This window comes from Phoenix dactylifera, chromosome 6, assembly GCF_051530095.1.
Source record: "Phoenix dactylifera cultivar Ajwa chromosome 6, Ajwa_hap1_PhDact_Kaust_v1.1, whole genome shotgun sequence".
NCBI classification, from domain to species: domain Eukaryota; kingdom Viridiplantae; phylum Streptophyta; class Magnoliopsida; order Arecales; family Arecaceae; genus Phoenix; species Phoenix dactylifera.
The window spans coordinates 34,833,078-34,849,175 of NC_143195.1; the positions used below are offsets into that span (position 1 = coordinate 34,833,078).

General features: G+C 37.0%; 1 protein-coding gene across 1 annotated transcript; it reads right to left on the bottom strand.

The window, feature by feature from the left end:
* Positions 1–503: 503 nt before the first annotated feature.
* LOC103704619 (polyadenylate-binding protein 2-like) lies at positions 504–11,358 on the bottom strand. Its single transcript, XM_008787980.4, has 6 exons — positions 11,169–11,358; positions 10,970–11,072; positions 9,265–9,335; positions 6,654–6,845; positions 6,419–6,546; positions 504–867 (listed from the first exon to the last, which is right to left on the bottom strand). The coding sequence occupies exons 1-6, from the start codon at positions 11,292–11,294 to the stop codon at positions 819–821; spliced, it is 669 nt and encodes a 222-aa protein (XP_008786202.1). The 5' UTR covers positions 11,295–11,358; the 3' UTR covers positions 504–818.
* Positions 11,359–16,098: the final 4,740 nt, after the last annotated feature.

A 16,098-nucleotide genomic window follows, 5' to 3' on the forward strand; every position in this document is an offset into this window, starting at 1 on the left:
TGCGGTCTTCGTGGCCTGCTCGATACACGCCAGCAGATACAGCATTTTTAACGACACCAAACGCACCTGAAAAACGTCACTGACAGCATATAATTGCATCCCATGGGATCCAAACCAGGCGGCAGACTACCTAAGAGAAATAAAAAGAAAAAAGAACTGGAAATAAAAGGGAACTTGCATCACCAATAACCGGAGCAATACATTTTCCTGCTGAAGAAATAACTCCACTAATGCCAATTCCTGGGGACTTCTGAGCTGAATGGACACTTCTCACAATTTTTATTTTTTTTTTAAAAAAAAAGAACGGCGATATATCTGCAAGAAAAACTTCCTTATAAACCCCGATATATCTGCAAAAAAAACTTCCTCATAAACCCCAAGCATCCTGTTCTCAAAAAGATGTGAGAGAGAGGAGATCCCCTTTCTTAAAGAAAAAAAAAACACACTATACATCTCCAGGGACCTGGCAACCGACAACTCAGAAAAACACATTCTTCCGAAGATATTTTGGAAAAATATTAACCATTCTAAGCTAATAATGCACCACGTAACATGCATAGATCCAGATACAACAATAACAATAGTGGCATCTCCACGTGGTATTTACCACAAGCGAGCAACCATTGGTTAGAATGGGCGGGTCAAAAGCCTGAACAATTTCCAAGTTACAATAAAATTCCCATCTGCAGAAGATAGTACAAGCGTGTAGAATGGTTCTTTATATCAAGGTACACATTAGGAATCTGGCTTTCAATCTGATCATGTTCCTGATCCAAGAATCTAGGAGTGGCTGCGGTGCAGTTAAAACACAAACTATTTCAGTTGTATGGCCTGTAGCGCATGGGCCTCCTGAACCTTGGAGACTTGCTGGCAAAGTGATGGAAAAAAGGAAATGTCATCTAGAGGATATGGGATGCAGATAGCAGTGCAATAAACTAGTTGACAGAAAAATCAATCCACAATTAGATACTGTTGTGGGACAATTATGCTACACCCTTTTCGAATTGATATTTGTTGACGCAAGCAGAAAAAAAACCAGACAGACAGGAAGTACAGAAACATTAACAGCTCCAGTAAGTATACAGATTTCATGACACTTTGGCTCCACATAGAAGAGACAGTTTTTACCAGCTTTATATTATTAATCTACCAAAAATAAAATTATTTTGAATGCTAATTATTGACGAATAAAGGATAAGTTTTAACTATCAGAAAAGGATAATGTGTCGGAAACAATATATGTGTAAAGATGACAATGAAATCAGTGTGTCATCAGACTGAAACCGCAAGTTGCTTGTGAGTCATGCCTGAAACACCAGTCCCTGGTTAATCCATCAACCAAGATATGCTCCCATTATTTTTTATAATTTTGACGTAAAATGTTAATATGTGTTTTTTTTTTTCGTAGTATTGAAGCCAAGAAGCTTTTATCAAATATATGTGGCTGCTTAAAACTACGGGTGAACACTTCAATCAGATTGTTGAACTGTTTGGCCAATAGCGATAATTTGACTGTTGAAGATCCCAAATGTACAATTGTATGAAAAATTCAAAAACAGAAGTCAACAGTTAAGATGCTCTCACAGAATACGGGTGATGTCGACTCTAGTGGTACCAAGATCCACAAGGGTAAATCCCTAACTTACCTGATGTCAGATTTGGATTGGTTCAACATCAAAGTGGGTCCCCACAAGAAAAATTAGGAAGAGTTTAGTATCTGAGTTCTCAAACATCAAACAAATTGCATGTCTTGTATATCAAGACATCTTTGCTTTAGAAGACAGGGTCACTTAAGTGGATGACAAAAGCTACTATGTGAGTGGAAACATGTTAGTTATTTTAATTTATTCAAAGCTCTCATGGTTCAAGTGTAAGAGAAAAAGGTGCAATTTCCAATTGTAAGAACTCACTAGGAAAGATGACAAAAACAATATCGCATGAGAACAATTAAAAAAGTAGGGGAACCATTATAAGAAAGCATAACCGACAAATGCCAAGGCAGCAACTAATACCCAAAAGTGGCATCCACATAACAAGTTTCTATGTCATTATAAAATATTGCAGGTTAACAAGTAGTATTCACATGCATCAAGAGACCTGATATGTGCTGATTTGGAAGGTGGCCAACTAGTCTGAGAATCTGTAGGCCTGATGGCAGGAGGCATCCTTGTGGTCTGGCTTTGACAGTGAATCCAGACTTCAATTCCTAGATTATAGCATGTACCCTAAGAAATCATATATATTCTTGTAGAGGTATGCAAGAAAACTGACCAAACAGTAAAAACAATCTAAACCAGTTATTTCAGTTTGGTTTTGGTAGGGTTTTTCCACGTTCAGTTTGGCTTCCATTTAGAAAGTCTATCGAACCACACAAATCCATTTGGTTTCAGTTTAAGATTTTTTTTAAAAAGCCAACTTAAGCTGAATCGACTTGTACACAGACGCATGCACACTAAGCGGTTCACCTGGTTCGGTAACTTCAGGCTTCAGCAATTTGGTTCAGCGGCCGCTCTCCTAGGTCTCCTTCCACTCTGCTCATCCACTGCTCGGGACCTCCCTTCACCCACTCTCCTTGCCGGAGCAGAATCTAGAACCGCCCACTTTCCCTCGCCTCCCTCCTCCTCCAACCCCTTGCTCAGCAGCTCAAGTGAGATCTCCTCTCATCTCCTTTATGAAATGTTTTATTTCTTGAATATAAAAATATTATTTTAGTAAAATATATCATATTTAGTTGTTTAGAATACTTTTTTTAAAGTGCTAAGGCATGGATCATTAGAAGCCTTGGGCATCAAGAAGGATATTTATTAGTTTCCCTTTTTTAACTCAAGAAAAAAAAGAAAATCCATTGAAAACTGGTTCTACATAACTAATGTACTTAAACAAATAAAAAGATAACAAATATAAGATAGAAAACACCAAAAGAAAGTTTTAAAATAACATCTATTGCTTGCTTCTTTCAGTTTCGGCCGAAACTGACCAAAACCCAGAAATGGGGTCAGTTTCGGTTCAGTCTTGGCCGAAACCGATCAATTTCAAGCAAAATGGATCAGTTTGCCAAAACTTTAAATCTTGGTATTTGCAAGTTGTGTTTATATATGTAACAAGTAAATTGATTCAAGCTTACAAATTGCACACAAATTACATAATATACCAGGTCAAGTCGCTCTAGCGGAGCATATATTTCAGAAATTCATGCCCCGCCCTAAAATTTCCAATTTCCGTCTTAACCAGCTTTGGGTTAGGATCTACAAGGGTCTAAATGACAACCCTACCTCAAACCCTTGCATCATTTGGCCATCTCTCACCATTGATCTCTCAGCCTCTCAAAACCACCAAAAGCACCGCCTCCAGTGTTGACACATTGATTCTTTGAAGAGCAAAAGAATGTACGACCTGAATATTAGTGATACACTAATAAAATGACTTGTGGACTATTAGTTAGATGCTCAAGTTTAATATTACTTATCACATCCATAACATTTGCCTCCATTCCCTTTTAATTGTTCTCTTGCTTCTGTCAAACCCTTGCATCATTTGGCCATCTCTCACCATTGATCTCTCAGCCTCTCAAATCCACCAAAAGCACCGCCTCCAGTGTTGACACATTGATTCTTTGAAGAGCAAACTAATGTACGACCTGAATATTAGTGATACACTAATAAAATGACTTGTGGACTATTAGTTAGATGCTCAAGTTTAATATTACTTATCACATCCGTAACATTTGCCTCCATTCCCTTTTAATTGTTCTCTTGCTTGTTTAATTGTCTTCACATGACATTATTTTTGCCATATCATCTAGAATTCTTGCAGTTGGAACCACACCTTCTATTGTGGGTTAATTAGTAAAAAGGAGATATAGAAGACGCCAACAAAATAACTAAATCATTTTCATTCAATATACCATGGTAATGTTTGACATCCACCTAAATGACTATTTTCTATTGCAAAAACATTGCTTTACAGGACCATAGATACTAACTTGCCACAAACCTTACTCATAAGGACCTAGGTTCCCTGTGGGACTCAGACCTCATCTAAACTTGATTAGTATTGGAAAGGGTCTTGATCTATGCATACTCTCCTTATCCACATACTTGGTAAATCTCATAAATTCTCACCAACACTTAACCAAGCCAAACAATAGAAGATAATGATTGGAACAAAATTTTAAGAAAAGCCTTAAAGAGTTTGAGTGGCTGATAAAGGCTATTAGGACGCACCATAGCTAATACTTCCCATATTCCCAACAAATATTTGGTGACTTTGGTCTATGGCTCAACACCCCTAAGCATCGTTTGGGCCCAAAACTCCAAAACTAAAACACTTTGGTTCAAACAGGAAATAATCCAAACCAAGATTGGTTTTGGATTTTCAGCAAAAACTAGCTTTAAAGGCAAATTCATCAGAGCATGAGCTACATATGCCCATATTTTTTCTCAACTCTTCATATCATTAAATGTAAATGAATTTTATCAAAATAAAACATAGACTCTGAGTTTTGATATGATTTAGAATTACTGCAGCATTACATTTCAAAGAGATCTGAATGAAGCTCTTTTAAGATGAGATTCACCTATCCTGAGGCTCAAATTTCAGACATTTACATCAACATATGTTATATTAACATCAAAAATAAAATAACATGTCAGAATCTAAAATTGTCTTCTTTTAAAATTATGTTTTTTTCAGTTGTCTTGGTGGAACTATCGAAATGATAAAAATGGAAGTCCAAAACAATAAAATGTAATTTAAAAGGAAGCCCTTCCTTTGAATCAATTTTGTTTTCTCCATTTTTCTATTTTATTTTTCTTTTTATCATCAAAAATATTTTATTTTTATTTTTCTCAATTTCTGATTATTTTTTAATTATTTTCCACCAAACTATCAGATTAAAGCTGAAACTGCTGAAGCTGAAAATTATTTGGTCCAGATGAAACCGAAACCCATATTCACACCTTCGATAAGACACAGTATCCGAAGGAAACATCGAGAAATAAAATTCTCTATCTCCTGAATCCAAGTTGCACATCACAATGCTTCTTGGAATTAGATCCTCAACCTCTCACCCAAGGGGCAAAAGGTAATACCATCTGAGCCAGCACTCAGTGGTAAAAAAAAAAAATGGCGTGTTGAACTTCATAGTGATACTACATTCTAGGAGCCTTTGACCAGTTATGTGCTGCTCTACTTTGGACATGCTAGAAAGAGAAATGCGAGAATCTTCCCCAACAAGACTGCTTCGGATGAGCAAATATTACATTTCAGCTTCTATCTCTTCAAGGATTGATCCATTTTGTGTAATCAAAAGCAGCTTCTTAGCTTTTCTAGAGTCAGCCACATGGTTGGATGGGCTAATTTCTTATGTTCCTCCTCTTTAGGATTAGACACCTTCCAATCCTTCTCTTTTTACTCTTCTTTTTTTAATTCATTCTTCTTCCCTGAATAAATTCAGATAGCTTCTGCCTCCTTTTCCATCCAGGGAAAAAAAAGAAGAAAGTTGGACTTCATGGTGAGTATAGATCAAAGGCTTGACACGTGGGGGATTTAATGTGATGCCAAAGCAAAACTGAAACATAACGTCCTCATTGATGATGGTCAGAAATGTCAAACCTACAAGTACAACAAGAAAGATTAAATGCTAATCCAACCAAACTGTTGATTGGTGGGACAGAGCTTACCATCATGTGCACTAACATCATTAACTATAGTGAAAGGTTAATGAATGTTCCTAGGCAAGGTCCGCCGAACCGATACCGAGACCCGTACTGGTCGGCGCCCGGTACGGTTCGGTACCGGACCAAACCAAAAGGACAGTGATAGGTGGCCCATACTCAACCCGGTTCACAACCGGGTTACCGAGTCGGTACCGAACGGGCCGGTTCCGGATGGTAAAGGACCGGTTCCGGCCGGTCCAATATCAGTTCCAACCCCTACCAGCCGGAACCAAATATGAATGACGAACCAACCCAATTTTGCACCGGGTCGGTTCGGTACTGCCTGAATCAGGAGGTTCGGCCCGGTTTGGCAAACCTTGGTCCTAGGCACATAAACTAACATATTACACGACATTTTTAGTTGTCTAAGAACTAAAAAAGTAATAGAATTACATAAATTAACATTTTCTTTGGTTTTAGTTGCCATGAGAATGTGGCCCTGTACAAGTATGGAAGCCAATCAGAAGTTGCCATGCATTTTTAGGAATTAAAAAGCAATAACTGTATTAAACTTTTGCACGATATAGGAATTTTTTTGTCTTTATCATTACTAGTATAATTCTCTTAAATTAAATGGTCATGTAAAAGGCACTCAAAAACAAGAGCATCAATCAAATCCCTTTTCAAACATAAAAAGCCACTAATAAATGTGTTTTGCGCATACAGCAGCAAGGAACAAGAAAATATTCAGAAGCTCATACCCATATCCATAAGGTGAATAAAATGGGGGTGGCATGTAAGGTCGTCGGGGTCGAAATGCCGTATATGGATTAGGCCTCCGTCCCCGGTACTGCTTCATCCCTGGAACGTTGGTTCTTTTAGCACACACCTGCACAATCGCCAGATTCTGATATAAAAAGGTCTGTATTCATAAACCAACAAAATCTGTATGCATAAACTAACAAATTTTAATCCGGAAGATAAAAAGGTAAGAACCTTCAATTGACGACCATGCAACTCTGATTCATTTAACAGCAGAGCGTTCTGAACAGCATCTACTTCAACAAACTCCACATATGCATATCCCTTGGGTTGACCAAATTTGTCTGTTAGAATTGTAACCCTGTTCACTGTCCCACAGGATTGGAAGTGCTGTTGAACTTCCTCAGGAGTGCAAGCATAGTCTACCTGAGCAAGGGGATGGCAGATTACTAAAACTAATAGTTCTAAGACAATATGCTTGTCTATATATATACCATTCCAAGAAGAAAATGATACAAGAATTTGCTCGTCAAATGAATATTTTCAGTACAAAATGATGAAGCAAAATGAAATGCATCTTGAATAATTTGTAGAACTGTCCCACAGAACTACGAATTAATCGGAGATTTATAAACAACAATGTACCAAATAGAAATTCCCTGTAATTCAATTCAGACACATTCTCCAAATTTGAAGTGCCCTCCTGCATTGTGGTGTGAAACCCATCTACGGACCACTTTTCTGCTCCCTCTAACTTATTTCGCATGCTACTTTAAACTATGAACAACATTAGATGACCCAACACCCCCCCTGAAAGAAAAAAAAAAGCAGACACAAAAACAGCCCGATCAACAAGCCAGCTCTAAGCTACAGCTGTCCAACACTCATAAGAAACAAGCTAAGGCATACCATGAAAAGTCACTGCTTTCACATGTTCATCACATTGACAGAAGACATGACTCCAAAGTCTGGACAGTAATGCTGAAAAGAATTCATGAAGTTGAACCCACACAAATAGCAAGGTCTGTTTGATATGCTTTAGAAGTAAGCAAGTCCTTGGCATTTCTGCAATATGACTTATACTGCAAATTCGGAAAAAAAGGTGGCCAACAGTAAAAAGAGGGACAATCTTGCCAAAGGTAGCACCAAACTCAATTTAAAAGCACGCATCTAATGAGCAAGCATGGCACCATATCACATGGCAAGTCATGCGAGCATAGGAACTGCAACAACATGTGAGAACCATGCAATTGCTGAGCATATTTTAAAAGCTTAAGGAGAACACAACAAGAACCTACTCCATGCCTATCACTCAACAATTTGCAAGGTTTATGTTCTTCAGAATATTGTCAACGAGTGAAAAAATTCCAGTGGATCAATGATCCAGGAACATTTTATGCAAAACAGGCATAGAAAACATATCAGCATTGGCTAATGTTGGTAAGTCTGCAAGGCAACTAACCAATAAATATTTGATGATTCCATTTCACTAATAATCATGCTCTCTGAAGAAAAAAAGTTAACCACTCATCGTGGGAAGCAGATACTGAATGTTTTGACCAGCCCATCTTGATTTTGTTTTTGTAATCTGGATGTCAGAAATATGGTTAATACTTACTAGCCCATAACCCATGCACTAAATGTTTCCACATTCTGCATCACGGCCTCTCCTCCGAAACACCAAACTCTTCATCTGTCTCCTCATTCAATATAGAATATCAAGTTTGATCTATCAGTACTAAAAAATTAAAAATATAGGAAAAGAGACATCAAAAATTACAAATACATCATTAATTAAGAATGTTCTGTTGATCTTCAGAGTGTTGCAAGTCAGAATATTCAGTGATCTTGAGACACTTGTAAGATAACTGAAATTTTTTCATATACACAAACTATATTATTTCAACCTTGATAAAACCTCCTTAAACTCCTTAGAGAGAAAAAAAAATGTAACATTGTATAATAAAGCTAAAATTTCAAACTTTAGCAAAAACACTTAGATACTTTGTACAATCACAAAATTCTTAGCATAACTCCTTAAGTATTAGATGTTTTCAGCCCAAAATTGGTATTGTATCAACTATTTTGACCTCTATTACCGCAGTATCACTCAGATTCATTTCTTTGAATAAAAAGTGCATACCTTTTGCTCATCCAAAAAAGTTATGTCCAAGTTACATGCATGGGTTTGCCATGGATCAAAACTAGATGTATCTAACATGGGATTGTTTGAAATGGAGAGACACAAAGAGAGAGAGAGAGAGAGTTAGCAAGAGCTATTTAGTTTTGCCATCAGATCAACAGTCATAGTATAGATGTGGATTTCAATATCTTCATTAAATTAAAGTACATCAAACAAAAATAAATTGATGAGGAAGAATAACAGTGTGGAGAATTAGTCAGCTGCCCCACCCTTTGTACATATAAAGAAATTAATATCTTAACATAATGTTACTGCCTTAAATATAGACTACATAAATTTTATCCAAATGATCAAAGTTATCGCAGAATGAAGGTTGCCTGTACTTATCCTAGTCAAACAAAAGTTATAAAGTAAACAATTATATGAACCGCTTCCCCCTGCTTTACTTTCAATTTTTTAATTAAAAATTTTGCTTTACTCAATGTTCTCATGCTCCAAAATTCAATTAAGTTAACCATATGCAAATCCTTTGTGGCTCTCCCCTATGTTGAGCGCCAAACCTAAAACACTGTCATTCTATCAGTTTGAGATCCACCTTCACTGTATTAGTTTGTTACTTGAACCATGAATAGAGGCATAAATAAAGGGATAACAGGGAGAAAAAAGATCAAGTAACGATAAACAGGGAGTAGAAAACCTCACATTACCAACATAGATTGAACGAGAATCCACCTCCTCTTTTTCGACTTGGGTTGCAGCAGCACCAGAAGAATCTTTGTACATGATTCAAATCAACAAAAAGGAAAAGATTACAGTATGCCAAGCAGAATATATCTAGATGAACATCCTAGACAAGCATACCAAGAAAATATAAAGACGTCGAAAATGTAGTAGTATTGCAAGTGGTCTGCACTCACAACTGTATGCAGCATATATTAAAAAGCGAGCACTAATCTTAGCACATAATAGAATTTTATTCTTGCTGACATCTCCAGAGTTTAAAATAGACCAAAGATCCTGCAAGACACCTTTCATAAGCAATCCATAAACATCACCAAGTACATCAGGACAGGTTAAAGCTTAATAGTCAAATTTTCAGATTGCTCATGGAATTTTTTGTTAATCATATATTATAGTTTATCGACACAGTAGTTGTAATTACACTAAAAGCTTCTAAAATGCAACGACCGGTTCTTTAATAAAGATAACAGACATTTATATTTTGGATGATAGGCTCCACCACTGTATTACTGATGGATCCATATAGACTGCTGGAATAGAAGCTTCTATGCAAATATCACTGCTTAGAAGGCAGATCCGATACATGGAGAAACAACAAGGAGAAAGTCCAGTACCTGGTAAAACTATCATAATAAACAGTTGGAAATATCCATATAGCACGGTCACTTCTTCACTTGCTTTAAAGGCATCCATTTCCTTGTCAAGCAAAGCAGTCCTAATTTGCCAATATTTTTAGTCTAATGTATTCACTAAGTGGAGAACTCGAAGGCAAAAAAAAATAATATTGAAAAAAAAAAACGCTAACTTGAGGTTCTTTTGCTTCCTCCTTGACTAAGGATGCACACTCTTCCTATCTGTCGCTTTGCTGTAATTTTCATTTCACCATCCACCACAAACCCATGACATCAATTAGTATCATTAAGTTCCACGTCAGTCCTTTTAACCTCCATGCATCATAGTCCATGTGCTGTCCCAATACCCCTACTACATTAAAATTACTCATTCAACAGTGAGAATGCTCTAACAAAAAAAGATAAACCTATACACTACATCTTTATTTTGATATCAAAAAGAAAGGCTGGAAAACTCTCAGCTGAAATGCATTTGTTTTAGCTGGAAGTGGACCAAATCGCATTATCGTGAAGCTTTCAGTTGAAGCTGGCCGATACCAGCCACAGAAGGAAAAATTAGATATAGAGAAATTTTGGGTCATTTATTTCTTTTCATTCCTTATGTTCTACTAAGTAGAGTCATCGGGACTTTTCCTCATTTGTTAGTTGAGAAAGCAGAACTTAACCATGAGGTAATAATTTGGCCTGTAATAAACATTTGTATTAGAACTGAAAACAACATCTTCCAATTTTTGAGAAAGTGAAGCATTCAGATTCTCATACTTAAGAAAAGTAAAATAATTTATACAACTTAGCAATTAAGTTCATATGAAACAAAACAAAAGGACAGAGTTTAGATTAAAAGAACAAAGAAACAAAGACCTTGGCAGACGCTAAGAAACACACCGATACTATAGAGAAATCGAATGCTACTAAATAGTTCCCCATATGCTGCATAAAGAAAAACCTCGAAAAGAATCCGAATCAAAAAGCAAGCATCCGAACAAACAAAAAAATAGAAATCTTTAGAAGAAGAAAAAAAATGGAGAGAGTACCTTGGACGGCGCCCATCTCCTTCTCGACCTTGGCCTGCATCTCCCTTAGGGCGCCGGTCTCCTCCTCGATCTCCTTCATCCTCTTCTTCATCTCCTCTATGTTCTGCATCGCAACCGCGAGATTGGAAGGAAAAGTACAGCATCACAGAAACCCTAGAAAAGAGGCAAGAAGATCAGGATAAGAAGAGAAGAAGGGGACCTCCTCTTTGGAGGCGGATTCGTCCTCGGCGGTGGCGCCGGAGGCCATTTCCAGGTCGTCGGCCTCCATCTCGCCCTCCTCCTCGGGGATGTCGCCGCCGTAGACCTCGTGCTCGTGGGGGTCCATTGCTGCCTCTCGATGCCGCTGTTACGAGTACCGGCTCTTTCGTTGGGGGGCGGGGGGTGAATTTATATAGAACGAAAGCAAAACCTAGCCGGGGGGGGGGGGGGGGGGGGGGGGAGGACAAGGTGACCGAGTTATATTTTTTTTTTACATAGCTGTAGGGGTATTTCCGGCATGGATGACAAGTTAATCGCCGTCCATGACAACGAGGGGATGGATGGATCCATCCGGTTGTGGGGGGGGGGGGATGTCGCGGCAAACGGTGAAAAAATTAGAGTGCTTTTAGATCTGTGCAAAATACGATCTAATGGTTGATATTATGAAGGGGAAAAAATCATCTTTGCGCAAAAGATACAAGCCGAAGCCATGACGATTCGACGCCGGCATAACATTATGCTTAGTAATAATTAATGTTAAAATATTCATCATTACTTCGCTGGTTATAACAAGTGTTATAATAACTGTTATGAAAGAAAAACTTGATCATTATTGATAATATGTACTGTTGAGGCAACTGGATAATACATTTCAATATTCAAATTTACATGCCAAGTAAAAATAATTTATTAACAAGTCACCACTCAAAAATTGTTCTTTACTCAATCAATTGTGACATGGGTAAATAGTGATGTTGTTATTTACGTTGTAACCGTTTTTATTTCTTTTATCAATGACATTACATAATAGCTATGTGATATTATTATTTTTAAACTCGAAAAATCATAAGCTAGACATCTTTAGATAAATAACAACTATCAAAATTCACCGTTTCTGTATTGAATCCTATATAGATATTACGCTGATATAATTTCAATACGTCAAGTATGAAGATCGGTTTAGCATATTGAATCTCCATTAGATATTGATATAGTATAGTAAATCTTGGATGGAAACTGTATATATCGGTATGGCGAATCATAGTTGTTATAACTATTATAAAGGGCAATAATATTTTGATCGGAGACCCTTTAACCACATTATGGGAGCGTCGATGTTGATAGAATGGAGGGTATAGTTAAAGAACATGATACATTATTATAAGGTCATATTAGAAATAGAATTAATAAATGCGAAAGAAGGATATGGCATGAAAATATTCTTCTAATATAGGAATATAATTAAAAAAATAATACAAAAATTTTAGAATAGCATTTAATCAAATATGCATTAAACTTGCAATCTTATGATTTGGAGCTGGACTCACACATTGCAACAAGAATCTCTCAACAATTACTAGAAAAAAAATCCTCAAATAATGAAAATTGTTTACATATTGCACTTTATTTCTCACTTCAACATTATGTTAAGCCTGCCGAATATTGCGCCAATCCCTGATTACTATAAAGGACAAGAATTCGAGGAGCGGGACAATGATTGATCATAGCATTTTTTCTCACATAGACACGGGAATGAGTTAAATTTAAAATTTAATTTAACTGAAATCAGCTAATTTGGAAATCTGAACAAGCTCAAAGTAATTTTAAGGCCAACGACAGATGGATGTTTATAAGGGAGAGTAGAAGAGAGTAAGATGATAAGAGAGAGATGAAAGATACCATCAAGAAGATTGGGGAAGGACAAAGAAGCATCAGGCCTTCGTTAGAGCATCAATAAAAAGCATACGAGTAGGTGTTGGCAAAAAGGAGAAAGAAAAGTTTGAAGGTCTTTTTTGCTTTACCATACCTAGCCTGACCCATCGCCACACACACACTTATTGTTATCATGCAGTCTTGTATCATTCCAACAAGAGGATCCTTCACTAGAAAATTGTTCATTTGCAGGTTGACAAAGTTCACATAATAAAATTTTGAGCTCAAAAAGCTTATGCATATTCAAAGGACTGGGCAGTCTCTTCATTCCATACAAGGCAATACCAACACCAATTTCATGGGATCTTAGAGGTGTTATAAACCTTGATTAGTATTTAATATCAGAGTATCCATCTGAGGATGATAGTGTTATTTTGATGATTAACAAGCAATTATCTAGAGCATGTTATAAGTTAAATTGATACTTCATTTATAAGTTCATTACTCTCAGTATATTTGTTTAAATTGAAAATATATATATGTTCTTGTTCATTTGAATGGATCTAACCTCGAGAATGCAGCAAAGTGTGGATTGAGTCGACCCAAAGATTGTTTGAGTCGACCCCGGCACATCAAGAAATCATTTGGCACACTCCTGCAAAAATGGCACAGATGAACAGTTGGTTGGGTCGACCCAAGGTAAGCATGAGTCGACCCAAACTTCAAGAACCTCAAAACATGAAGGAAAAATGGTTCTCTGGATTTACTGAGAGGGTCGACCCAAGATGAAGTTGAGTCGACCCAAGCTTGAGTCGACCCAAAGAAAGGTTGAGTCGACCCAAGTGAAGAAAGGCTGAAATTCAAGGCTCTGAATTTTCTGAAGCTGACCTTGGGTCGACCCAAGAAAAATGTTGAGCTGACCCAAGGTTTGAGTCGACCCAAAGAAAGGTTGGGTCGACCCAAGGCAACAGAAGGCTGAATTTCAAGTTTCTGTGTTTTCTGAGAGGGTCGACCCAAGGAATGTTTGAGTCGACCCAAGTGAAGGTTGGGTCGACCCAAGGACAGGTTGAGCCGACCCAAACACGGGCTGAACATAACGGCTAGTTGTGCAGAAATGCTTTTTGGACTCCCAACGGCTATAAACGGCTAGTTTCTTCAATCCAACGGTCAGAAAGGACTATTTGGAGGTTGGAGAAGTATTTAAGAGGGAGTATTCATTAGAGGAAGCAAGCTTTTGGGAAAATACATTAAGTGCATTCAAGAGAGAACCCTAGCAAGGCAAGCTTCATCCAAGGGCTTCATTCAAGAATCAAAGAAAGGGATTGAGCAGATTCAAAGAGTCATCAAGAGCTCCATCCTCCCTTGAAGAGTGAAGCATCCTTGACAAAGAAGAGCAAAGCGACTTCAAAGCGATAAATACCTTCTAACTCTTCTTTGTAGTTTATATTGTTTCATATGCTCATTTAGGAGTTTGAATCTTTTCTTTTCATTTGTTAAACACTTTGTAAAGGTTCGTTGGTAAGCCCGCAAAACCAACAAAGGTTTTTGGTGAACCCGGAAAACCAAAGTACAAAGGTTCGTTGGTGAGCCCGCAAAACCAACAAAGGTTTTTGGTGAACCCGGAAAACCAAAGTGTAAAGGTTCGTTGGTGAGCCCGCAAAACCAACAAAGGTTTTTGGTGAACCCGGAAAACCAAAGTGTATAGGTTCGTTGGTGAGCCCGTAAAACCAACAAAGGTTTTTGGATTGTGAGCCCGGAAAACAATCCAACTGTAATCCGAGAGATTATAGTGAATTCCCAAGGGGACGCTTGGGGAGTGGACGTAGGTGCTAAGAAGAGCACCGAACCACTATATATTGTTGTGTTTGTGTTGTGCTTGTGTTTCCGTTTATTCTTGCATCATCTTCTATCTTTGCACTAGTTTAAATCATTCTAATAGCTTAAGAAAGCATCCACCGCACTTATATTGAGAAAACGTTTAAAGCACCGAAAATTAGAAGAAACCAATTCACCCCCCCTCTTGGCTTGTCACCTTGGGCAACAAGTGGTATCAGAGCGAGGTGCTCTAATAGTACTCATTGATCTCACAATCAAGAGTTAAAGATCATGACAACCCAAGTGGGATGTTCTATGAGTGAGGGACAACTAATTGATAGACCTCCACTATTTGATGGTATAAACTACACATATTGGAAAGCACGCATGCGCATCTTCATTCAAGCACATGACTATGATTTATGGAGTATCATAGTCAATGGACCACACACAAGCACTAATCATGATAAGAAAATGGCTCAGCAAAATGCAAAAGCCATGAATGTGCTAGTTTGTGCATTAAATGATAGTGAATTTAATTATATATCTTCTTGCATAACTGCTAAAGACATATGGAATATGCTAGAGATTAAATATGAAAGCACTAACATTTTTAGCAAATCAAAAATTAGCTTTGAAGAAGATGAGAGGCAAGCAGATATTGAAAATCTATGCCTTGTGGGACACAAGAACGAGGTATGTGTTGAAACACAAAGTGTCTCCTCTTCTGAATATGAAGTATATGATAAAACTGAAGATGATTTTACATTCGATGAACTTCATGATGCTTTTTCTGATTTGTATTTAGAACATAAGAAACTTATTTGTAGGAACAAGAACTTGAAGAATGAAAATCAAATTCTAATAGATGAAAAACTAAAACTAAATAATAAAATTGAAATCTTAATTAAAGAAAATAAAGAACTAAATCAGAGAAATCAACTTCTCACTGAAAGCCATGATAAACTTAAGAAAAATAATGGATTGCTTTCAGAAGATAATGAAAAATTAACTAAAGAAGTTGATAATTTGAAACCTACTGTTGAAAGATTCACTCCCAGCTCTGAAAAACTGAATTTAATGATAGAAAACTCAAGAGCTGTATATGACAAAGCTGGATTGGGATATCAACCTTGGTACACTCAAAAATCTTTCGAGAATATATTTCTTAAATCCTCCACTATTCATCCTAAAACGATTTTTCACAAATCTGGTGAAACTAATAAACAAAAACAGAAAACTGAAAATTCATTATCTATTTTTGCTAAATCTATGTTGTTTAAATTTAGCAAGAGTATGCAGAAGTATATTACTTGTACTCCTAAAACCTGCAAACTAATAGACAAAATGGTAATTAAGAGAATATGGGTTCCAAAAGGAACAATTATAGCTAACCTGCAAGGATCCAAAAGAGCTTGGGTTTCTAAGTTGAAAACATGATCATTGTTAGCAAATGTGTCTAG

Coding starts and splice junctions, on each gene's coding strand:
- LOC103704619 (XM_008787980.4), bottom strand. CDS start 11,294: ATGGACCCCCACGAGCACGAGGTCTACGGCGGCGACATCCCCGAGGAG. Junction 11,073..11,168: donor AATCCGCCTCCAAAGAGGAG/GTCCCCTTCTTC, acceptor GTTGCGATGCAG/AACATAGAGGAGATGAAGAA. Junction 6,547..6,653: donor TGCATGGTCGTCAATTGAAG/GTTCTTACCTTT, acceptor GCGATTGTGCAG/GTGTGTGCTAAAAGAACCAA.